Source organism: Adiantum capillus-veneris, chromosome 10 (assembly GCF_014529385.1).
Source record: "Adiantum capillus-veneris isolate H3 chromosome 10, ASM1452938v2, whole genome shotgun sequence".
NCBI lineage: Eukaryota > Viridiplantae > Streptophyta > Polypodiopsida > Polypodiales > Pteridaceae > Adiantum > Adiantum capillus-veneris.
In genome coordinates this window covers 88,069,332-88,096,254 of record NC_140940.1, presented here as the reverse complement: position 1 = coordinate 88,096,254, position 26,923 = coordinate 88,069,332, and the positions used below count along the sequence as shown (strand labels likewise).

Here is a 26,923-nt window from a genome sequence, read left to right as displayed (position 1 = left end):
CGGATCCAGATGCTATGGTCTGTCTACAGAATCTCTCTCTCTCTCTCTCTCTCTCTCTCTCTCTGCGCGTAGCCGGCATGGATGGCATTAGCAGCAAAGCTTTTCATGTAAGGGTGAGTCTTTCGGCGAGCTGGGTCTTTTATATTGTGCGCAATTTCTTTTGTACATAGACTCTCTCATGCAATGATCAATCCCTTCGCCTATATGTAATAACAATCCAGTGGGCGTTTCCTCCACACTATCTCGCAGGGCGGTTTCAAATGGGATCTACGATTGAGGTGATTCGAACCGTCAGATGCACATTTATAAATTCGGGGAGAAAAATAACTTGGGGGGGGGGGGGGGGGGGGGGGGTAGGCTTGTCAATTTGGAGCAGCCCGCGCCCATGTCTTGAACCCGCGACCTCCCCACTGCGAGCCATGTGCACTAACCACTATGCCCGCATGCGTTCGTTAAAATATAGGGGATTCAAGTATGTCATATTGTAAATGTGGGTCGATTAGTAAAATTGGGGCAAATTTGTAAATTCGGGCAGACTTATAAATTCAAGGAAACCGTCGAATCTGACGGTCCACGATTGGCGCGCCCCGCGTTTTCCTCCTCCACCATTGATCCCATTTGAGCATGTCCGTGTGATATAGTGATGAAGAGGCCAGCATTCTTCCAAACATACAAAATTCCTTTCCTTGAAATTGCCAAGGCGAAATTTTAGAAAATTTAAGTTTATTTTTTGAATTTTTACAATATATTGTTCTAAATTCGGGCGGAAATTCTTGCCCTCAACCGACATTTTTGAAATTAAAAACGGCTAAATATTAAGCTGAGACACATTTTTCCCGAACACTAGCTCAAACCAATGCAGGAAAAAAAAAACTAGGTTTAGTGTAATCTCACCTACAAATCTTGAGATTTTTCTGTCTAAATGTAGACTAGAAGACATGAGAAAACCTACAAAACTCTACGGAGATTTATGATTAAAAAACTTTTAAATATAGTCAATATACCTCTAAAATCTCCCATGTGTTGGTTTTTAAGTTTTAAGATAAATTAAGCTTATTTCGAGGAGTGGCTCAAAACTTTACAACAAGACTTATTGAGTCATTTGAACAATTCTAATCACAATCTTCGTGAAGGCATGTGAGGAAATTTGTTTGTAGAGGCATGTGTGGAGCACTTCACACTTGTTAACATACTATGCATTCTAGGGTGGTGTCCCAAATCTAGCAAGCTTATGTGCGATAGCAAAAGTTGTCCCTAGTTGTTGTGTGGTAGCACTGCTAGGTAAGTGGTGAAAGAGTCCATGGCCGCCATAGGGTCCATAAGAAGAATATTGTCATGAACTTGGCCATCATATATATGTGCCACGTCATGTCTAAATAGATGGTGGTGTGGTGGGAAAAGTGGGTGCTCATCATGCTCCTCAATGTTTTCCAAAAGAAGAAACACTCACGCGAGCATTTTTGGCAAAGTCATTGTTTGGCATGGTTCCCTTGTCCGTCAAGGTCCACAGTCACACGGCAACACATGAGGGTTGTGCATCTTAACCTGCTTAAATTTTTTCTGCAACTGTTAGATCTTTGACAGCTCAACGCGTGGAATTTCTCGTGTGGATGACCAATAGCCTACTGTCAACTCGACACCCAAAAATTTAACATCCCCTCATCACCTATTGTAGCCGGTGTCCCCTCTCTCCCCTAGGCTCTTGATGGCCAGGAAAGGACTTCCATTGTTCTTTCCCCAAAAAAAGGATCCCGTGCATGGCTCCTTGATCTGTTGATCATCATGGTAGGGTCAACTTTTTTGGGGGGCAAGGACGAAGGAAGTCCTTTCACAACAACACGAGTTTAGAATAAGAACAAGACCATCTAGGGAGCCATCCCAACTAGGAATAAGATTTGTTGGGATTGGCACTGACACTTACTCTAGTTGCAGAACATCCTACATCTATTCAAAACTACCCTACCATGCGAGGTCTAGCTAGAAACATTTGTACATGGGTACATAAGACTTGGAAGATTGTCTTCTATACAAAAAACCTAATCCCATGAGGGAGTAGATTGAAAAACCAAGCCATATTGGTTTGCACCAAAATCACCATATAGTGTTATTTGAAACAAATATGGAAAGCCCAGAACCTTCACGTTTTTCAAGAAAAATATGTTGTGGCTCAATTCAATGACGTTGTGAGAGCGTTGAGCTCAAAGAGAGGGACAATCGTTCATGCCGAAGAATGGAAACATGCACTTAGTTCCATAAGCTACTCAAGTGGTTATACTTAGCGGCTCTTTGTCAGTCTGCTATTGTGTATTTGTACAAGCCCCCTTTGGGAATCATTGCCCCTCAAGGCACATGTAGTGCTGGAGGTTGATTATAAACTCCTTTTTGAGTCGATATAGCATGTCCACTCACAATTGTGAGTATGGCAAACGATCTTATTTCTATGTCTCCTAATGGCTTTAAAAGAATTCATTGGTGGAATGGTTACTTAGAGAGAGAGAGAGAGAGAGAGAGAGAGGATGCTTGAGAGCATTTATACACAATGTAATCATGTAGTCTTATTTATATAGATCATATTGACCTTTGGCAATCTTTTGATATAGTGTTCAGCTTTCCTTTGTTTGCAGGTAGCCGAGGTTCAAGAGGATAGGTCAATTTGTAGAGAGAGAGGAGCATCTGTAGCGCTCACATTGCGTCCATGGTTCATCTGTGTAAGTTAAAGTTTCGTTCTTCAACCAAGGACGCCACAGTTAGTAACAGCACGACACCCAAGGTGGGAGGAACTTAAGAACCAAAACCTGTTCATGCCCTAGGGCCTCCAGAGAAAGCTAAAAGTTTCTATATATTTGTTTTATGAGCTCATCATACAAACAGGGTGGACGTGCCAGAGTGGTTATCGGGCATGACTAGAAATCATGTGGGCTTTGCCCGCGCAGGTTCGAATCCTGCCGTCCACGCAAGAAATATTTAGCTCCAAAATTAACACCTACATTTTGTCTCACAAATGCTCGCTTCTATCTCTGCTGCCCCATAAGAAAGAGCTTTGGCCATAATCCACTGGCTCTACAATGAGAGGGAACAAATTATCTCCATTTGTCCTCTTTTAGTGTGGGACAGTTAAACTCGCAGATGCACATGGTGCTACTGACTAACATTAAAAAAAAATCCGCATACTAACATGTAAGCAAGGCATATTGAGATCACGGCAGCTGACCTGTCAGCCTCCCAGCGACCATGACGGCTGGGAATGGCTGTTGGTCGACCCATTCCACAGCAGGCTCCCAGCTACTGTGGGTCGCCTGACCTGCAAAATGGGCCCATTTGCTTTGGCTGCTCAGACTTTGGCTAACTCGCTAGCTTCCTTTCTTATTTGAAGGGGTGTCGACTCATCTGAAATCCACCCAAGTGCCTTTGAGTGTAGAGAGAGAGAGAGAGGTTTTACCCCTCAGCTACATACTTCATGGAGATTGAGAGGTTTTATTAAAACCTATGTACTTCATGGAGACTTTAAGGGACTTTTTTTAATTCTCTAGTTGCATCTTGTCATTTGCTACAACCGTACTTTGATTGCACTGCACGAGGCATGTGGCAATGCATCGTTTTGATTTTTTGTGTGATAGGAGATCCCATAAACACTGTTTATGGGAGAGAGGAAATTGCATACAAAGAGGGGAGATTGGTTATGCGCTAAATTTCGAGTGAGAGAGGGAGAGACTCTTCTGCGCTGCGAATAAAAGGGACGAGTTGAGAGAGAGAGAGAGAGAGAGAGAGAGAGAGTTTGCCCTTAGATATTACAAAAGGGTTCCAAGCCTTGTTTCGATTTTTTATTTTGTATTCAAAAATAAGAGGCACATTTTACAAGTGTTGAATGATAAGTTCACTCTATGCTTCAAGAAGCCTGCATGCAGAAAGCAACTCCCACCACTTTCAAGGTTTAAATACAGTTTAGTACAATCTTGATTTCCCAACTTGAAAAACATCAGCACAATAGGGGAAGCAAGTGCTAGGGAATAGGGGGTAGCTAAAGTCGTCTTCCCCGATTGTTCGAGTTCAATAGAGGTCCCTTGCCTCAGAAGATGAGCATATCAGTTTCCCTAATCCCAAGAGGAAATATTCAATACCAAGGTCAAAAAGACCAAGCTTGGGAAAGATTACCTTTCTGCTTCACTGCACTCTTCCTGTTACAATATCTATCCCCTTGACAGAAGCCATCACACATTGTGCACAAGCCATAGTAACAAGGCAACTAAGTTTGGGCTTCGTTTCGGGGCCGATTGGATCAGCTGCTCTGTTTCCAAAGTCACCCGTTCCCACTTCTTTTGCACCATTTCTTCATGAAGCTTTAAGAGTTGCATGCACAATATAACAGTAACAAGCCTTTTCTAGTCCATTCCAATGAAACGAGCAAAGCCACTTCCATATTTGATAGTCTTGCCAGTTACATCATGTTTCCCGTTCCGTGTGCCTACGGTGCACACAGTCACCCACAGGTTAACCATATTTGCAAATTATTCACACAACAGCCCATCATGGGCGTGTCAGATGCATAGATGCTCGAGGTACTTCAAAATGCCCAGCCTGAAAATGTAGACATGCAATTGATGCTTCACTCACACGCATCACTCCATTCCTTATCAGGTGCTTATTCATCCATGACCACACATTGCACCTAAATGACACCACCTGCCACAAGGACCATATATGAATGCAATGTCTTTGGCTATTGAGAACTATCAGTGCCGAGTCTAAGGCAGTAGTACCTTCATCAAATTACGGTAACAATACCTTAAACAGGATAGCAAGCGATTCAAATGCCATTAATTAAAATCCGAGTGAACTACAAGCACCCCTTGCTTAAAATGTCTTCTGCTAAATTTTCTTAATTTGAAAAACCACATCTATCTTCCACATACATTAGGAGTCTGTTTGGCGTCCCTCACCTTCAAACCCCCAAACAAAGCTGGGTACTTAAACAACAAATCTGGGTACTTGGGGAACCCCTGATCGATAACCCCGCAATAAGCTTGAAAAATAGACATGGCAACTTCCAACTCTTTACAAAATGCTACAGCAGCAGCAGCAACATCACTTGATGTATTGAGATAACCACTTAAAACCATCACCATAGCCCATCTTCCGAACAATGCTGCACATGAAAACTTCAATTGGCCGGATGTTCGAGTCTGTAAGATTCACCTTCCCTTTTCCTGTCGTATAACTGGAAAGCCCCAAATAGTATCTCAATTCATCCTCTGACGCTGCGATAGGTATGTCTATCTTGTTTCCCAAAATCAAAAAGGGTACTTGAGCTAAAGAGTCGTCTGAGAGAAGCCCATCGAGTTCTTTCTTGGATTCCGCAAATCTCTCTTTGTCAGCAGCATCAACCAGATAAACAATACCATCAACCTGAATAAAGACCGAAGTACACATTTTCTCACATGCGGCCACAAACCTTCTATAATAATAAAGCAGTTCTTTGCTGCAAGATGGTACGACTAATGATACCGAGTTGCACAATACAAAAACATCATGACATTTACCTTGGCATAATAATCTTTCCAAACACGACGAGCTATTTGATGGCCGCCCAAGTCAAAAGCCTTGAACTTGATTTTCCCAATACTCAATTCCTCCGAAGTGGGATACTGTGTTGGCTGATGTTGAACCAACCTCTGCATGGTAATAGAAAATGCCACATTCATGAACTGAGTAACTAGTTGCAAACATGTGAAGCATTGTTGACACAACATTATAGCAGAAACCTCAAATTTGTGAAGTAAAAACAAGACTTCTTCTAACTTCCACCTATTCTACACTCCATCATAGACTCGCCAATACACAGCATAGAAGCAGTTACGACGTGGATGAAATTCAAGAAAATTTTCACGTCACCTTGGATATCAGACGAATAAGAAGAGATGTAAGGCTTGGCATCATCTAAGGATGATTAAGAAAGAAACGTTGGATGACTACTGCCAGAGGTTTTGGGATACTTGCCAATGTCCTCGTTTCAGAAGATTACTTTGAGGGACCATATTGAGCGATTTTGTTGTGGTTTGCCAAAAGAGATTCGACAGCATTGTTTCTCTGAAGGCTTACTAGGAGATTATCTCCTCAGCGTCCTGAAGATCATACCATTAATTTGATTTCCGGCAACACGCAACCGAACCGGCCACCTTACAAAGTAAACAGAGCCCAAAACGAGGAAATCATGAACCAAATGAAAGAGCTTCTAGAGAAGAGTCTCCTTCAGCCCAGTACATCACCTTACTGTTCGCCAATGTCCAAAGATGGATCTTGGGGAATGTTCATTGACTATAGGGCTCTCAACAAAATCACCATTAAGAACAGGTTCAATAGGATGATAGACAAGGTTTTTAGAGAGTATAGGTCATTCGTGGGTACCTTTTTCGATGACATCATGGTATTCTCCAAGAGAGACAGAGCACAAACACCATCTGTTCCAAGTTTTCCAGGCACTGTGGCAACATCGATGGTGGTTAATGGGAAGAAGAGCCGGTTTTTGTTACCAGAGATCCACGTTTTCACGACACATCGTCTCTGCAAGGGTGTCAAATGGACCTGGCCAAGGTTGAGACCATTCGAGATTGGCCAGATTTGAAGAACGTTCACGAGGTTCGAAGCTTTTTGGGTATGTGTTCTTACTATCGGCAGTTCATTCAAAAATTTGCGAAGATTGCTTCTCCTTTACATGTTTTGACGCAAAAAAGGGGTTCCTTTCACATGGGAATCATCTAAGATTTCAACCTTTAAGACACTTTTTTTTTCTTCTTTTTTTTCGGAGTCGGGCGGGGCAAGCCCAGCCACTCCCCTTATCCACCATAAAAGTGAACAAGAAGAACGACCAGGACTATGCCCCGAGAAACCGAAGGCAGACGCTTTTGTCACTAGTTTCCTCTGGACTCGGAAGGCCAGAATTATCTACACTCTTAGGGCGATGACTTTTCCCTTGAGAGACCCATTTCGGTGGGCGTGACAGCGACCAAGTACCTCTGTTCAGAGGCCCAGGTACTACGGGACTTGCTTCAATCTTCCCTTTGGAGTTGCCTCCTCCAAGTAACTTATCGCTCACCTCGCTAAACTGCCTTTGAAACCCGACGGTTTTCCCCTAGGAAATGCCATACCCGCTTGGAAGGGCGTCCGCTCACAGGTGGCGTCCGCTGAGGCTGGTAATGTCTCCCATTATGCATTTCCCAACCCCTTTTAGGTGAAGTTGACCCCCCCGGGGGAGGAATGGCACTTAGGTTCTCTCGTAGCTCATCTGGCTTCGGTTGGGGAGAACTCAAAGAGAACTTGACAACTGGTCCAGTGTTGGTTTTGCAAAAACCATTTGAGGTATATTGTGATGCCTCTGGTCGCAGTCTGGGAGTGGTCTTAATGCAAGAGGGCCATGTTATAGCTAACGAGAGCAGAATGGGCTGCACAGATTTATGAGAAAGAGCTTTTGGCGGTCATCCATGCTCTTACTCAATGGCGACACTTTTTACTCAGAGCCAATTTCACAGTGTTCACCGATCATCAGAGCTTAAGATACTTCTCGTCTCAGAAACAGCTTTCGGACAAGCAGATGCAGTGCGCAAACATTTTGTCACAATTTCATTTCCAGATTGTCCATGTTCAGGCACAAAAAAATGTGGTGGCAGATGCATTGTCTCACAAGCCACTAGTTTTGGCTATTTCGGCGATCCATCACCACAGCTTCAAGGATATAGTAGATTAGTGCGCCACGAATCCAAATTTTGTACACATCATGGCTATCCTCAAAGCTTCAGTGGCATCCGTCACCCCGAAAGAAGGCGAGATCAATAACAAAACAAAAGAGGCCACCAAAGAGGAGCTCACCAAGGCCCTCACCGAGAGTTTGCAGTGCAAACTCGAAGCCAAACAAAAGAAGGCCACCAAAGAGGAGCTCACCAAGACCCTCATCGAGAGTTTGGACTGCGGCAACTCTCTATGTACACACCCAGGGAGACTAGAGGAGGTGATGCATGACCGAGGCCTCATCCTACTCGCAAAGACACACAAAAGCCCAGAGAGAGGTCTACCTAGAGTAGAGGACTACCAATGGGAATCCCTACACAGGAAGTATACACGGCACACACTTCCAGAGGCTCTGGTGGAGTAGCAGTCCTCTATCGTCGTTCTGTCACAAACTGTGACGTGGCTGTCCAAGGCTGCAGGAAACCCTAACTGGCAAGAAACCCTAATCTGCTGACGTGGCAGGAAACCCTAATTTGCTGACATGGCAGAGCTGACACATGGCAGCTGTACGAACGCCTGCAAAACGCGGCGTGAATTGCGGAAGCTGGTCTGTCAGCGGCAGATTTTTGGCATTGCTTTTTTGCAGCTTTCCTACGCAATTGGAGAGAGAGAAAGAGCTCTCTTGCTTTATTTTCAGAAAAGCATAGAGAGAGAGAGAGAGAGAGAGAGAGAGAGAGAGAGAGAGCGCTAAAAGCTCTGCTTTAATTTAGAAAGAGGGCTTGTGAAAGAGAGAAAGAGCCTTGCTTTATTATTGAAAGCTTTTGATTTTCAGCTTCTGGGCTTTGCTTTTAGCACCCCTTGTAACCTTTAAAAATGTGAGCAGGTCTCTCACAACTCAGAGGATCTGGACGCAGAGTCTGAGTGTGAGCGCCTGCCCGCACTCTTGTACTTTGAACTCAGATTAATACAAAAAGAAATACCAAAAGGGGCGCCAAACTTTGGGGCCAATATCTCTAGGCACGGAACTCCGCCGGGCCACTGTTGAATCAATTGTGAACTGTGAACTGTTTTGAAGTGGTTCTTTGGTGCTGTCGCGGTAGATTCTTGACTTGGAGTGTCCAAGTCTGTTACAGTGGTATCAGAGCACAGCCAATTTCTCTTCTATGGGAAATCCAATCCTAATTTCTTTTCCGCGGCACCTATGGCTTCAGGCAAAGATCAGTCGACTCCCTCTGCATCCGGAGATGCAAGAAGGGATCACAACGAAGATTCAGGCAAGGAGTATGGCCCGCCTCGGCCTACTCAAGCGGAGCGTCGAGAGATGGAGCATCAACGATTGATCGGCGACGCAACAAAGATGATGCTCAATTTTGCGAAGGATCCAAAATTTGCAAACTATATGTCGAATCTCTTGTTAGACTTACACCACTCTGCTACTTCACAGATCTAGGGCATACTTGTACAGCTAGTATGTCTCCGGGCTGGCCACCCATAGCCTAGGTTGCTCATGGTCCGGCCGTCCGAGTTTGGGGCCGGCCGCCCAAGTGATGGCGTGGCTACCGAGAGCAGAAACTGCCAGAAACCCTAATTCTTGCAAACCCTAATTTGCAAAAACCCTAATTTTTGGAAACCCTAACCCTAACTGCTGGCTAAAACCCTGAAGTGATTGGAAACCCTAAAACAGGCGGCAGAAATGCCACGTGGCAGCAGTACAGACCTCCGGATTTTATGGCACTGAAAAAGGCTGATTTGGGCGACGCAAATTGGAGATAGAGAGCGAGAGGGAAAGCTTTGCCTTATTTTATTAAAGCCACACAGAGAGAGTTTGTGAGAGAGAACACTTGCTTTTGAACTGGAAGCTTTTGGGGCTCTGCTTTTGGGCATCCCTTGTAAACAAGTAAATAAGTGGTTTAGGGCTAACTCTGCAGAGCATCTAGACACAGAGTCTGAGAGTGAAACCCTAACCGCTCTCTTGTACTTTGACATTGATTTAATACATAAAGAAATACCGAAAGGGGCGCCAGTCTTTGGGGCCAATATCTCTAGGCACGGAACTCCACCGGGCCAGTGCAAATCTATTGTGATCTGTGAATTGTTTTGAAGTGGTTATTTGGTGCTGTCGTGATTGATTCTTGACTTGGAGTGTCCAAGTCAATCGCACGGAACCTCCAAGGTTATCAACTCGAGAAGAGACATCTACTGAGAGATGTCGAGAAATTTTAAGATATAATCTGCTAGGGTTTCCATGGCAAGCATTTCAGGATACCCCACTCTGCTAGTTGTACTCCGAAGGAAGATATCGGAAACCATATAACTTCGAGCAAAAGTTTTCTTAAAAGCTTTCCAAGTACTTGGAGTATGCTGCTTGGTAGCTATCAACATCTGCATGGCACTACCTCTGAGAAAAACAACTCGAAACAAATCTTGGATCCTTCTCTTGCAAGTGATCTTAATGGCTTATGCCCTGTAAGACATGAGCGATGAAGACGGGAGCGCGCCCGATGCGCGATGAAGTAAGGGTGGGAGTGGCTAATAAGTCCGGGTTGGAGAGTGAACATACCTCCAATAAAAATCCAATATAGCTCTGTCTGGGTTGGAGGGCGAAGATAGCTCCAATAAAAATCCAATATAGCTCTATATGCTCTTTTGTAGGACCGGTGTGCTTTCAGAAAAGCACACGCCTAATGCTCTGATACCACTGTCACAAGACGGGCACCACGTGCCAATAGAAAAGAACAAACTTTTAGCACTTCAATAACAACTGAACTGACACGCGACACGAAGTGGAGGAATTCCACCCCAAAGAGTATTGGCCCCAAACCTTGGCGCCCCTTTCAGTATTTCTTTATATTGCATCAACACAGTACAAGTCGGTACTCCAGACTCTGCACCTTCGCCAGGAAGCATGCCAAAGAATGAGCCCTAACCTCATATTTAAAGGCCCTTGGCCTCAAAAGCACTTACAGTGAAAAGCCTTCAAAACTCAAAAGCTTCTGGTCCAAAAAGCAAAGCCAAAAGCTACCAACGTAATTTACGAAAATCCGTACAGTCTGCCACGTCATCAGCCAACGCAAAACGTGAAAATCCGTACAGCCTGCCACGTCATCATGTCAGCGCAATTTTTGAAAATCTGCCACGTCATCAATTTTTGCGTAAGTGCGGGTTCTGCTTTATTTTAATCCTTTGTCACTTGGGGCCCCATCGAACGGGGTCCCCAGAAGTTGGTAGGACTTCTTCTGTTACTTGTTCTTCTTAGGGTTTAGGCCCCTCAGCCGACATCTGCAAGTTGGCTCCATTCTTTAGGCTTTGACACGTCAGCAGTTTGTTACAAAGGGTGCTGCAATTTTCAGCAGGATAGACCTTGAGAGTGGGTACCATTAGATTCGTATCAGGCCAGAGGATGTGCACAAGACTGCGTTTAGGACGACATTTGGTCTATATGAGTTCTTAGTGATGCCATTCGGTCTTACAAATGCTCATGCTACGTTCAATAGGATGATGGATCGGATTTTCCGCCCACATCAAAAGTTGTCGGCACATTCTTTGACGACATGATAGTCTACTCAAAGAATGAAGAGGAGCATAGGCGTCACTTGACCATTGTCTTCGAAGAGCTACGCAGTCACAAGTTGCTTGTTAATCCTAAGAAAAGTGAGGAGTTCTTGGAAGAAATTCACCTTTCTTGGCCACATAGTGTCAAAGGATGGTGTCCGAATGGATCTTGCCAAGGTTGAAGCAATTAGGACATGGCCAGATTTGAAGATTGTGCATGATGTCCGTAGCTTCCTGGGCTTATGCTCTTACTATAGAAGGTTTATCAAAACTTTGCCAAGATTGCTTCACGCCTACATGCTTTGCAAAAGAAAGAGGTCACATTCAAGTGGACAAAAAAAGAGATTTCAGCTTTTGATCTCTTAAAGGAAAAGAAGACTTTGGATCCAGTAATTGTTTTACCAGATCTTAGGAAGTCATTTGTGGTCCAGTGTGATGCGTGTGGCAATACTATTGGGGAAGTGTTAATGCAAGATGGTCGGGTAGTAGCTTACGAGAGCAGAATCTAGCAAGGGCCAGAAAAGACTAAGCAAATCTATGAGAAAGAGCCACTGACCGTGATTCATGCGCTTTCTAGTTGGAAGCATTACCTGTTAGGTGCTGACTTTGTTGTCTAGACAGATTATCAGACCTTCCAATACTTCTTGACACAGTCAAAGTTATCCGAAAAGCACATGCGATGGGCAAACATTCTTTCTATGTTCCACTTTCAAATTTTGCATGTGGAAGGCAAGAAGGATATTGTGGTTGATGCATAATCAAGAAAGCTACAAATTTTAGCTGGTCAATTTTTATCATCATGAGCTTGATGACATGAAGAAACAATATACTAGATGAAGATTTTGCAAGGATCTTTGAACAATTGCAAGATGGGCACCACCTTGAGCACTACCTCCTCAAGGATGGTTTTATGATGATGCATGGCAGACTATGTGTCACTAGACCATTGCGACATAAGGTTATGGTCGAAAGCCATGTCCCACCATATGCAGGGCATCGTGGTATAGATGCGACAGTAAAAGCGGTCAAGGCATTCTTTTATTCGAGGAGAAATGTGGATGCCTTTGTGCGAGCATCTATGATTTGCCAAAAGGTCAAGTTTGACAGGCCAAAGGCACAAGGGTTATTACAGCCACTGCCTATTGCAGATAAGCCATGGAAAAGCATTGCTATTATTTTTATCTTTGATCATCCAAGAACGAATACAGGAAATGATGGTATATGCACCATTATTTGTAGGTTCAGCAAGCAGACCCATTTTATTCTTGTCAGGAAGAAGATAAAATCTGACCAGATGGCACGGTTATTTATGTATGATGTGTTCAAGTACCATGATATGCCACAATCTATTGTCAGTGATCGTGATCCTCGTATGACGAGCCTATTTTGGAGAGGCTTGTTTGAAAACATGGGCACCACGCTTAAGTTTTCATCCTCATTTCATCCACAAATTGATGGACAGTCAGAAGAGGCTAATTTTATTGTCTTAGATCTGTTGAAATGTTATGTGTCAGATAATAAGGGCAAGTAGGAACAGTATCTACCTATATATACCTAGATGAATCCAGGATAAGCCCAGGATGTTCTGTGTCAGATAATAAGGGCAAGTAGGAACAGTATCTACCTATGCTTGAGTATGCATACAACAATACGGTGTATTCATCAACGGGCAAGGTACCTTTTGAGATTGTTGAGGGTGGCAAAAAGGTTCCTCCTATTTTGCACACAGTACAAAATTTTCGAAGCAGATCGATATGTAGAGAACATGGATGAAATGTATAAGAAGATCAAGCTTGCCTTCGAGAAGACTCTTTCAAAGCAGAAAGGACTACTGATCGTCACCGTCATGAATTGTTGTTTTCACCTAGTGATTGGGTACTTTTACGGTTTGAAAAGGCAAGGTTAAAGAAGATGAAGGGCAAGGAAAGGTTATTTTCGAAGCTCAGCATGCGTTACTATGGGTCTTTTCAAGTGCTTGAGAAGATCAGCGATGTTGCGTATAGGCTGAAATTGCCTGACACTTGGAAGATTCATAATGCGTTGTTTTTTTTTAAATCATAGACACATGCTTGAAGTAAAGGAATAATTCATGATCTTAGGCTGGCCAGATATCATCCTAGACATGGAACAATGCATTACTTGCCGCTTGTCTGGAAAATTTTTCAATGAAACTTTATGCTTGAACAAGAAAATGGGATTGAAAAGCCCAATCCAGCTACAAACCAGTTGCACGACAATGTAGTTACATGGTAGATTCAATCCGAATAGTCTGCTATACATTGCGGACCTTAAAGCCCATAAAATAAATGCAGGATCAGCAAATAGAGAACCAAATTATTCACATGACTCAAGCAAGCATACTAGAAAGGACTGACCATACACTTAAGCTATGACTGTTGCAATGTTGACGCAATCAACAAGAAATGGCCCAAACCATAAAGCATTCATAGACTGGGAGTCAGCAAGGACGAGGCTCCATGTGACGTCTGCCTGCATATGTGACTCCAGATGCATGATGAAAAACGCTCAAACTGATCTGATCACTACAAGGGCTACGAGCTAAACAATTCACAAGAACAGACACTTAAAACTTCGAGATCTGATTCAACAAGCACAAACAAAAATGCTACAGCACAGAGACCCATTTTTCTCTCTGTCAGAGTCCCTGTATATGTACTTATGCGTGCATGCGTGTGATTTATTACAACGCTACAGTTTGGAAAGATAACAGTCCAACCCAGCCCAGCAGATCATAGAAACTAGCTACGTAATAGACGAAACTGATAAAAAAATTAGGGAAAGAGATAAGGCTTACGGCATCCTTCAGCATGTGCAGAAGAGTCGTCTTGCCTGCGTTATCGAGGCCGAGGAAAAGAATTTTAGCCTCCTTCTGCCAGAGTCCAAGAGAAGCGAGGACGCCGTAGAACCAGTCGAATAGAAACATGGCGGCTGCTACGCGAAGACAGATCAAGATTCAAGAAGCAGCAGAATGCTTGCCTGCAGAGATCTGCAATAAAAATAAGAGAGTGAAATGTAGGTAAAGCTCATAATGGCTCAAATGATTGCGTGCTGCCCTGAAACCTTTTCAGACGTCGGCGGCCAGATTCTGGGGGCCAGATTCCGATGGGGAAATTTTCAAAGGGAAAATTACCAAAATATCCCTCTAATTTGTGGAAATTCCCAATATACCCCTCAAATTTCAAAAATTCCCAAAATACCCTTGTATCTCTTTTCGTTGGATTCTTCAAGATTTTCTAATCTTTATTCTTGTTTGACAATTGAGATCGGTTTTTGAGTGCTTACATGTAATTTGTCGCCAATTACCTCACAAAGAAAAGCGAAATATGTCTAAAAATAATGAAGCAATTCATCTCCAAAGCCTACATAACCGACTCAAATTTCAGTTTTAGCATCTTGTATGGTAGACAATCACTCTTCTTATGAAAAGCTACAATTCTTTTTGTTTTTGGAGAAATTTACTCTCACAACCAGGGGTAGTTTGGGAATTTTGGAAAATTTGAAGGGCATTTGGAGAATTTATGACAAATTATGGGGGTACTTTGGGAATTTTTGAAATTTGAGGGGTATATTAGGAATTTCCACAAATTAGAGGGGTATTTTGGTAATTTTTCCATTTTCAAATGGTGCCAATAAGGGAAGTTAGAGGGCTCCCCCATAAACCCTCTAAATCAAACTTTAAGAAAAGGGCCCTTTTAAATGTAAAGGGCCCTATAAAAATCTCTTTGTGTGCCCATAAACCCTTCAACAACAAGTTTCCAGCTGTTTGCACCAAAGAATTGGGAGTACTCTTTCTCTTTTTGACTTGTTGACCTCCTATACCAAGTTATAAAAGCATTTCTCAAGTGTAGGGGGTGGTGGACCCCCTACATTTTCAGTGAGACATTTTAGGTGAAGGGCCCTTCACTTTTGTGGAGGCCTATGAAGCACAGATTAGTTTTTTCAAGGGCCCCCTAATAGCACCTTTAGAGGGTCTATGGGGGAGCCCTCTTAGCCCCCGCTTGGTGAGTAGGCAAGCGCTGCCAAGTTGCTCCTAGCCTAGCTCTTCCCTTTTCGTGAACTTAAGAAAACCCTGTATCTACCCCCCCCATGCACATATTGAACATGATGGCCCCTTCATTCATGAAGCTATGCGACAGGTTGATTGATGTCAGATCAACGTTGCCTTCCTTTCACCGATGACCGAGTAGTCATAATGGATTGTGGACGAGTTCAAAGCTCACAAGTTTGTAGAGTAGCTCTTACATGTACAAGGCACTGCTCGGAGCAATGGGAAAAGCTGACACAGCAACCAGCACAACAAATAGACGTCAACCAGCTTGACTAGTGATTCACCAATGAGTAGTGGGGTCTAATTTTCGCCTACACAAGGCCTTGATAAAGCATGGAGCTCGTGAGAGCAATTGTGGACTATTGCATAAAGCTTATGGATTAGTGCCTCATGGCAAGTTAATGATAGCAAAACTATTTTCTTCCTTTTTCTTTAGCATAGTGTCAGACCTGAGGGTGTGAAGACCCATGCTTCACTCAGCCTTTTTCTCTATCTTATAGGCATCCCCCGTGCCAATCCCCACCTAGCCCTTGACTTCACATTAGTTGCTACAAACGAATGTGCGGCGTCCCTACAAAATACCTCAAATAGCAGGATAAAAACGATAAAACACCGCAAACATGCATACCTCACAAATCGCAAAAATTGTACGAGCACATAATTGAGAGTTTACATCAATATAATCAAAATTTAATTACTATGTTAATGATATGTAGGCTTTTCTAATTATGTAAAATATAATTTTGCTTGTCGTCCTATTCAGGTGGGCTTTCTATAATCACAATCTCAACAGGTATTACTATTAATTGTATCCCAAAATTTTCCACAGATATACAGCACTAAGAAGAGAGATTAAATAGAAATAAATTACATAAAACAAAATAGAATTATATAATTGTACTTATCTGTGTTACACAATTGTAAGGAGCTGTGTTGTTGAAAGCCAAATCTTACATGAGGTGTTTTCTTGTTACCAAGAGCGTATCCTCAACTCTGATACCACTGCTACAAACGAATGGGCGGCGTCCCTGCAAAATACCTCAAATAGCATGATAAAAACGATAAAACATCGCAAATATGCATACCTCACAAATCGCACAAATTGTACGAGCACATAATCGAGAGCAGCCGTAGACTGAAAAAGATAGAGAGCAAGGCATAGCATACAGGCACGTGCTAGTGCGCCTCCTAAAGCGGAGTGCTATACTAGCACCGCGAGAAAGAAGAGAGGAGAGGAGAGAAAAAAGACACAAGCACTAGGTGCAATCTCCCCCCGTGCAAGAGTGATCATTTCCCTCTTGCACATATTTACTTTATAGATTTCTTGAATGGTACAAAGTGAGTACAAACTGGCCGACCAATCATAAATGGCCAAAGCTCATAAAAGTGAAGGTTCAATAAAATCAACCAAAACTTGATCATCAATTACATTGTCATCACAATGCAAGCGTTTTCATAAGCAACTTACAAGAGAAACTGAATGAATACGAGAGTGCGGAGGTAAAGAAAGTTTGTAGGCAATATCTCTAACTGGCCTGAGTATTTTGAATGAACCACAATACCTAGGAGATAATTAGGTGTAGGACCAGTTTTCAGATTTTTTGAATGCTATGGAATACATAAGAATACCTCTTCACCTTCCATGAAGGTGATTTACCAATGTTTTTCATCAGTACACTTCTTGTACGTGTTTTGAGCTTGTTGGACGTTTTGATGAACGATTTTTAGCATATCATATGGTCTAGGATAAAGTCCTTGACTTGCTAAATTTTTTCAATAGCCAACCCCACCTTAACTGGTGATCTGGGTTGAAAATCATACATAAGCATGAAGGGACTAAACCTATTCATAACATGCTTTGCACTATTATTAAAAAAATCCAAAATAGGGAGATATTCTTCCCAATCAGATTGCTTCTTGCTACTAACATATTCTCTTAGCATATCCTCTAGCACTTGATTAACCCATTCAGTCTACCCATATGTCTCTGGGTGTTCTACATTATTGATATTGAATTGTGTTCTCAATTGTTTAAGCACAACCCTCCAGAAATGATTGTTGAACTTGCGATCACTGTCACTCACAATGTTGTTGGGCAAACCATATAACATGTACAGATTGTCAACAAACAGCTTGGCTAACCCAAAGTTTTAATAGCGGATTTGGTCATATTAAACTTATATGGTTTAGTCAACCTGCCTACAATCACCCAAGTCATGACCTCGGATGGTGGTTGGGACCACATTTTATCGTCCTTTACAATACTAAAGCTTTGTATCATACTAAAGAATATCTGTCCACCTGGTCTTTCGACCCTTCAAGTCACACTACTATGTAAACCATTTTATACTTTCATGGTCAAACATTGTTTCAAATTGCACACCATACAAATAACTTTGCCATGTTTTAGAGCAAACACTATTGCATAGAGTTCTCTTTCATAAGCAAAATCGAGTTTTTTTCTTCAAATGCAATTGGCCTTTCTTCTTGTAGAAGAACTGCTCCAGTAGCTCGATTGCTAGCATATGTCTCGAGCATAAAAGGTTTCATTGCATCTAGAATAGCTAAGATATCTAGGGCAACCTTAAGTGCATCGAAACTTTGTTGTTGAGTTTCTCCCCAATGAAAGGATTTGCAATTGGCTTTAGGTCGAACCGTAGTGGGTGTGTTTAGACCCCCTCACCTTTACCACTAGGCCAACTCCCCTTGACAAAATGAATACTTATTCTTAATGTTATCCGTATTTAGACCACGATAATCTATGAACATGTGCATACTACCATCTTTTTTCTTCACAAGCAGAATGGGAGATGCCCATGGTGAAGAACTAGGTTGAATAAACCCTCTATTGAGATAGTCAACAAGTTGACATTCCACTTCAATAACCTTAGAAAATGGATACTTATTCTTTATGATGACTGTATTCAGACCACGATAATATATGCACATGTGCATACTACCGTATTTTTTCACCAGCAGAATGGGAGATGCCCATGGTGAAGAACTAGGTTGGATAAACCCTCTATTGAGGTAGTCAACGAGCTAGCATTCCACTTCAATAGCCTCAGAATGGCTCATTCTATAGGATGGTCTACTAATGGGCTTACTACATGCAACCATATCTATGTCATGCTGCACAGAATGTGTCGGTGGTAACCCAAGATGTTAATCTTCTAGAAATACATCTTTATATTCAATTAAAAATTCTTTTAATTGACTAGCAACATTTGTTGGTTGTGGTAACAGAGAAGTAGCAAGAGAACGAAGCAAAGAAGAAGAAGCACGTGGAATTGAGGAATCATCAACCATAATTGAATTATTATCAACATTGGACAAAAAATGACACAAAGAGTAACGCAAAAAGAGCTCTTCTATTTCATCATTAGAAGAGAGCTTTATAAGCTAGCCTATACAAATAAGTGGTGAAGAAGACACATCTGTTTCACCCAATAGCAACACCTCAGCAACACGTGCACACCATTGAATTCAAACATTAGACTATTATGCTCATAGCTATAATGTAATGATGACCCTATTCCATGCAGCCACTCCCACCCCAATACCACATCTGCTCTATCCATATTCTTTACTTGAAAATCCAAAGCTATACCCTTGAATCTCAAGAGGTACCCCCTTAACTTGTGTATCCCAGACTTCAATATCATGGTCATTTCTCATAGCTATCTTGTAGAGGTGGGAACTAGAGGTCTGGGGTAGATTGAGACATTTCACTAATTTGCAGTTAATGAAATTGTGAGAGGCTCCATCATCTACCAAGATTCTCACCTTGTGACCTTGGATAGACCCATGCATTCTCACAAGCTTGTGTGGTCCAAAAGTCAATTGCCACAACAACAAGGCTGTAATGTAGTACTCATGAACCACTTTCATATGTGTTACGTCCACATTGGAGTAACAAAAAGAGGATTCCCGGAGAAGCAATTGCACCATGTGCACAAATTTCTCCTTGTCCCGGGTAGCAAATGTTCTCTAGGGACAATCCTTTTTGCTATGCCCACTTCCCAAGCAATTAAAACATAATTTATCCTTCTTGGCCTTTTCAAATTCCTCAATTGGCAGATGGCCTCTAGGCCCTTTGGGCTTTTTGGATGCATCTGATGAAGCTACCATAATTTTCCTCTTATTATGATTATGAGATGCACGTGCATTTGAAGTGTCAGGCATGTGCGCGCTATGCAATGCTTTTTCATCCGGATCATCATGGATATGAGCCTGCACTACAGCTTCCTCAAGCATTCTAGGATCCTGGGTTTTAATTAACATGCTTTGTTCCCTAAGCTTTGGAGTTAACCCATCGATGAACCCATGTACCTGTTCGAAGGCATCTAGACCCTCCAATTTGAGGATAACATCTCTATAATGCGAGATATAGTCAAGTAGTGTCTTATGTTGACCCATAGAGCACTTATCCCATGCAGTGTAATTTATGTCATTCTCATTTGTTGACAGAAATTCCTTTCTAGCCGTGTAGGTCATTCAACCCTCGATGCTCTAATTGTGTAGATGAACCTAACAAAAGAAGAAGACCTAGGCAACACCCTCGATCCAGCAAAGCCCCAGGTCAACGATCCTTTAGTATAAGGCTAAGCGATGTAGGTGATCTTAGTCTTGTAGTGATGTTGCCATGAGAAACATAACACATGAGTCTAATCACAATAGTACTTTCCATATGCACAAACAATCTTTTCCAAGCAGTTAGATTGTACAAGGTCTCCACCCTTACACGTCTACCATAAACCATCTAAATCACTTCATGATCTAATCCCAAATCCATAAATCATAATCCAATCATATCACATGGGTGAGCACTCCACCCAACTTAGGTGAGGCATGACCAATCCTGCATAACCACTTTAGAACATAACATGGTTGCAAAAATTTTGGCAGCATAACCATATCTAGAAAAGAAAGAAAAACCATGAGCCACACCAGCTTCCACCATAAAATCACAACTATAATCCATGAGGGAACCATAAATCATAATCCCGCTGAATCCAACTCCCACACTTGGAGTTTGACATATCTCCTGCAAGAGTCAATTGTAAGGTCTCTAACCCCAACCATAAAAAAGAGCACCCTTGTACCATGAAATGATCATAATGGAAAAAAGTTACTATTTTTAGCAGTTTTCCGAATTCTGTCAGTGCCATGATGTTTAAAATGTCATAAAGCTTCTAAATGTGAATTTAAATAATTTTTGTGAAAATTTTCCAAATATAGTAAGTTTTTGGTCACCCGACCCGTCTAGTTTTGACCGTCTCGAAAATCTGCACCTGTACCCCGAATTTGAAAAAAAATGCATTTTCGGACCCCGGGGGCTGCTAAATATGGCAGGTACTCGGGCCAGTATGTCTTAGTTAGAGCTTCGTATAGCAATTTTCGGCATCAAAATCCGACTCGTATGACCCGTTTTAGCCTAAAACCAATTTTTCACAAAATTGTCCGGGAAGCACCGGGGGCCCGGGACTGTGTGGGAACAGGTTCCAGCCCACTCCAGATCAGCTTTAGCAGCTAGGGGGCGCCCTCTTGCTTTGTGGGAATCCTGTGAGAGTTTCCAAGCCAGCAACTCAGTCTCAGAACCAGTTAACCAAGCCAACCTGACACTTGGTGGGCAGGGAACTGGACTTGCCATGCTTAACTGGAGAAGCTCCCAGATGCATTTAGCAACCCAGATCGATTTTCAGCTTGAGGAGGCCTATTTAAAGACCTGCACACACACACACACACACACACACACACACACACACACATATGCTCACACACAGAGTGCACACACACACACCTACACACACTCTGGGAAGGTGCTGCCGGAACACACACCTTTTGAAGGAGAAGCAAGGAGGGAGATGCTGTCGAATTCTCGCCTCAAGAAGCTCGATTAGATCAGAGAATCGAGAGGATTATCAGCCCTTAATCACGGTAACCACGGTTTAATTAATGCTTTCTGCAAATCCTTTTCATTACCGCCTAAATTTCTCGTGTATTATGCTTATTCCTAGTCGTAATTCTCTATAATTACTCTCTAAATTCTCATTAACCATATTCTATTATGTAATCATCATCCCATAGCTGAATTATCAGCCATTCATCACTCTCAATTAATGATTAGAGAATAATTACCAGAATTTTCTCTCTCTAGGCAGTATAGTAATTAATCGGTAAGCTAGTAATTGTGTAGATTGATGAGAACCACTCTTTCTATCACGCATTAATATTGTAGCTGATTTAGAGTCATCTCTGTTATGCATTAAGATATAATTAAGGTAAGATTAATCTGTCATTAAGTCTCTAAGAGATGGTTTTTCTCACACCTATGCATGCGGTGACTCTGCACCCTCTAATTGCTAGGAAAGAGATTAATCATACTTAATTAATCTCTCTGATAATTCCATTAGTGAAATCCTATTATTCTTAATCATGTAAGCCGAGTAATTATCTTTAGAGCCGGTTCCCATAGGATTATGTGCCATCCTTAATGATTGCTTTATGAAAAATCTAGATCTATCATATAGGAGGGATTAATTAATGTCACTAATCTACCCATTGGACTGTTATGATGCTTGCGAACCTTAGCTCTTTCTCCGAGCTAATCATTTAAAGTAGTGAGAATGGCCCCGGTTAAGAGGACTCGCTTCGGTGGTTCCCACAATCGCGAGGCAGGAACGAGCAATGTCAACGGGAAGGGGAAGGCTCCCATGGAGGAACAAATACCGGCCATCTCACGGGCCATCGATGAAGAAGGGGAAGACGTAGATCATATTTTTATTCAAGTTGTTTAAACTAACATTACATACGCTAGTTAGGAATGTTCATATCCCCAAGCATGTTGGAGAAATCCGACGGAAACCTCGGCATTGAAAGCATTGTACATTAAGTTCTAAAGTAGGAAGGAAATGATTGATGGGAATACTGTTTGCAATAGGAAAGAATGTCTGCTAGGGAAAATTTAGCTCGGCATGTTCATTCTATTTCCAATGTTGAATTAGTCATGAACCCCCTCCTGATCACAGGGGCAGAGTTCCTGGTTAAGGGCTCTTGAATCCACGACTGCTGGTTAAGCGGTGGATACCCACGACTGCCGGTTAAGCGGTGGGAACCCACGTCTTGCTTTCTATGCGGTGGGAATGTCCATGTTTTGCTTTCTATGCGGTGGACATACCTAGTTGTATGGGTAGCTAGGCGACAACGGGAGAAGTGAACTCTCGCTGGAGGGGGGATGTTGTACCTCCAGAACATTGGAATTTTTATGAATAAGTTTGAGTAGAATTTTTACTAGAATTCTGTCTTGGTGTTGTTTGCAATACTGGTTGAAGGGCTGTTTTAACGAACTATGTGATTCGGAATTAAACAAGAAATATTTATGTTGAACAACCCTTGTGGTAGTAATTAGGTCACACGATGAAGTGTGAGTGTGGGGGTGGAAAGTGGGGGCTTGGCTCGGGTTGCCAATGCCTACGAGATGGGTGGTCCCGATTGGTCGAGAACTCTCTGTCCCCATAGTGCTTACTCGATATTGGTATTACTCATTGCCCCTAGAGCGGCGAATCCTCGAGAGTACGTGCCTCTGAAACATGGGGAAAAAGGCACTCGGGGTTTTTCTCCTCTTGGAAGGTGGGTCTTAAGATCGCTAGATAGTCAAGTACGCTTCCCCTGCGAGGTGGAGCTAGATCTCGTTGCTAGTAGGCTCGAACTCGACTCACTTTGTGATGAGAGATCGTCCGCTAGTTGAACCCTGAACCATTTTGTTTGCTTCCGCTATAGATCTAGTGGCCACCAGGTTTACCATCAGATCCGTTGTTTGGTACGACGGGGTGGGGACCTCACATCAATCGGAGTCCACACACATATGACCCTTAAGACATGAGCCTTTCATGCATAAAAAGAGTTCGGTTAGTAACTAATCATGATATAAAAATCCAATTTTTGATAGCATCCAACCATGCAAGTTGATGCATCACATCTGTACTTCACCTCCCTAGCACATAGAGCTAGTTTTGACCTCGAAAGGTGGAAAGCAATCATAGCCATGCATATGAGGCATCTACATGAATGCATAAGTTTCCATACATCATATGATAACATTCCATCACCATAAACATGATGCAAAACAGCTCCGACCTTTAGGTCAACCATGAACCATAACTTCACACATGCAAAAAATAACTTTTTGACATTTTCAGGAGCATGCATGACATGCAAATGAAATTATTTGACCTCAAACCAGTGCATCAAGCTCATCTCCATAATATAGACTAGCTATCACATCACTTTACCCATATGGTACTTACTCAACAAACGGTAACCCAAAAAGAAAGCCACTTTAATCATATCTGCCTATGCGGTTTGGGTTGCCTACCCTCACATAAGTTTATGGGAATCTAATAACCGAATCAACTCACCAAAACAAACCATAAATAATACATAAAGAGCTCGGTTAACTCACGACGTCATATGGTACTCCCCCTTGGTAGCACCCCTACACGCGTAGGTAAAACCGGTTATGGAACGATTAATAACTCGCATTTTTGAGGTGATAATGGAGACCTAAATACATTTATCATCAAGTTTCATCAAGCTTCTCAATTGGTTAAGTGGGTTTGCCCATCCGGTGAATCTATATGGTGGTTCTCCAAGGAGCATGGAGTCGAAAAATTTGGTTATGCAATGGACAACAAGCTGTTTTTTGACCATATCTCTTAGCTCATGCGTGATTTTCACATGACATCAAAGAGAGAAAATTTTATAAATGATGTGTTTTATCTCTGTTATTAAGGGTTCAAGCTGATTCATAAAACAGTTTGTGAGTTATGACCAAAACAGTGTTCCTATCGTCTCTATGACGTGAAGCAAAAAACGCTTTTTATGCACGCATGTCATCATAAACGCATCATGTGCATAAATTAGTGTGTTAAACATGATGAAATGATCATGGGGTAACTTTATACGTACTTGGTTAACCCATACATGCACTCGTATACGGAAAAAAAATCATCGAGAGGGTGACTACTCATAAAAACGACATAGAGAGAGATGATGATGGCTATGGAGTTTAGAGTTTCTCACCGTGCTTTAGAATTGATTAGGGGCTGTCGAAAGGCTTCTTGCTCTGCCGCAAGAGAGCGGTGATGAGAGCCATGTAGAGGTATCCGCCACCAGAGCTTCCGGAGAGCGCGTACACCGTGAAACGAGAGAGGAGATAGTAAGCAAGTAGAGAGATAATATCCTTCTTCTTCTTCTTCTTCTCGAGAGAAAAGCTTAAGGAGATGGTGATGATGAGTTTGCACCACTCTGTATAATAGATACGTATATAGCCTTGCGATAGTAGATGCAACAAACGAGACTGAAAACTGAGCACTAACTGGCAATTTATAGGCAAGTGCAGCAGGCCAAAGTGATGTCCAAGCTAGAAGGTAGCGCTAGTTTTTGAGCTAGGAATAGCTTCCTGCTTTTGGGAACTTTATTAAAAACATGCCTTTGCTTTTGGTGGTCAACTTTCCCACTTACCATTCAATTTTTACAGCAAAATTGGCCAATTGAACAGTATTCGATTAACTAATGAAACCTTAGCTAGACTATTACGCACCGTAATGTCCCGACATAATTATGACTTTTTTGTATTGCTCCGACGTATTTGCGGTACCGCTTTTTATAAAAATAATTCTCATAAAAATCTCATTTGGTCCCATTTTTGCTCCAGATTATCATTTTTAAATCTGACAGAGATTAAAATTAATATTTTTATGTTTAGTTCATCCTAAAAAGCACATTGATTTTCAAAAAGGCCGAAAAGCATGAAAAGCTAAAAATAGCATAAAAAGAAGAAAAAAAAGAAAAAAAAAATTGAACCACGGATTCCCCTCGTCCACTGGAATAAGAAAGTGGACTCGCTTTTCGCTAAAAAACACTAAAAATCATGAAAAGCTAAAAATAGTGTGGAAAGCACTCAAAAAGTAGATTTTTATAAAATTGAATCATAGCTTCCCTGGAACACGTAGATCAAGGATCTTTTTGTAAAAAAGCACCTAAAAGCATAAAAAACATGAAAAAGCTAAAAATAGTGGATTTTTCCAAAACTGAACCAAACATCCATCTAACCTACTGGAACATGGAAACGGCCTTGCTTTTTACTTTAGAACCTTTCAATACTATCAATCAAGCATCCTAATTCAAAGTTTGGCAAAATACATATTGAAAGCTATCTTTCTTATTTTTAAAAGAGACCCAAAAATTGGGGATCTTACACTCATTGAGATGAAGCTCTGTCTCATCTGAGGAACATAGCGCACATGTCGTAGTGTGAATGATGCACCACTGGGCAAAGACAAATAAACATCTTCTGCACCCTCTATGTCACACGCCGAACCATCGGCCGAGTGCACACATCCAAGTCTCCCACTAGAAAATGTGCTAAACCGCTCACGACATGGTGTGACGTGGAAAGCAACATTGCTATCTAGTAACCACTGTGGAGAAAGTGTGCTATCGATAGATATATCTACAAGAGGTACACTCGAGGCAAGCATGACATCACCGTCACTGGCTTTAATTGCCATTGGAACTGCCTCTCTAACATGTGTCAAAGCCGTAGCTGCATTTTGCATACATCTTCATTGTTGTCTCATACGTTTGAAACAATGACGCCTAATGTGCCATGTGTGACCACAGTGCCAACATGGTATGTATCGGCAAGAATGAGACCACTATCTCTCAATGTCACGCATATCTGCTTTATACGTGACGCCAAAATGGAAACAAAGTGGGAGATCACTGGTAAAGTTGGAATATGTCGTCCACTATACAAGATGGCATAACACTGCAACCTTTTATGGCGAGAAGATGGGGAAAAACAAATAGAGTTTCCTTTGCAAAATGAGCCAAAACTCAACACAAATTGCAAGCCAAAAAACTGCAGATAACTGCCAGAGTGGGAGTCAACTCGATCACTAAACTATCAGAGAGTAAACTGCGAATACGCATAAACCATGGCGAGAATCTGGGAAAAATCCACCAGAGTTTCCCCTAAAAATTGAGCGAAAACTCAAAAATCTCACCAAATACGCATGAAAATAGACACTTAGTGTCTTAGTAGCAAAATCCACAAATGGCATACATAGCACTACCAAAACCCTGGCAAAACAGCTCACTCATAACCAAGTGGCTCTATGGACGGATACCTGTCCAAAAACACATGTAAACCTGCGAACCTGCTACCTGCCAGCTATAGCTAGCTCAAATTGTATCTGCATAATACATACATAGCATGAAACTGCACAAGACTCTGCCAAAAGCTCTCTCGAATGCTCCACACAATCGTACATGAGCACTACATCTGTCGCATAAGCTATACTGCAAAGATTGTGAAATCTGTGAGAAAAACCGATGGGAAAATGGCACACACTACCTAATCAGTCGGTAAACTCGTTGATCGAAAACATAGTCCAAGAGCTAAGCGTACTCGAGGGAAAAACCCGCTCCAAAATGGGTCGTCAAAGTTGTATGTGGTGCCAACAATAAAAGTCAGGACTCACGGGAAGGGAATCCGACAGAGTCTCCTTTGTATGA

The 26,923-nt window shown here is 42.1% G+C and overlaps 1 protein-coding gene and 1 non-coding gene across 2 annotated transcripts; one reads left to right on the top strand and one right to left on the bottom strand.

The window, feature by feature from the left end:
• Positions 1–2,872: 2,872 nt before the first annotated feature.
• TRNAS-AGA (transfer RNA serine (anticodon AGA)) lies at positions 2,873–2,954 on the top strand. The gene has a single exon. It is a non-coding gene; the product is annotated as a tRNA-Ser (tRNA).
• A 1,836-nt stretch (positions 2,955–4,790) lies between these two features.
• Positions 4,791–14,298, bottom strand: LOC147449204 (small COPII coat GTPase SAR1A). The gene is made up of 3 exons (XM_086521750.1): positions 14,087–14,298; positions 5,538–5,669; positions 4,791–5,403 (listed from the first exon to the last, which is right to left on the bottom strand). The coding sequence occupies exons 1-3, from the start codon at positions 14,213–14,215 to the stop codon at positions 5,083–5,085; spliced, it is 582 nt and encodes a 193-aa protein (XP_086377876.1). The 5' UTR covers positions 14,216–14,298; the 3' UTR covers positions 4,791–5,082.
• Between the last annotated feature and the right edge of the window lie 12,625 nt (positions 14,299–26,923).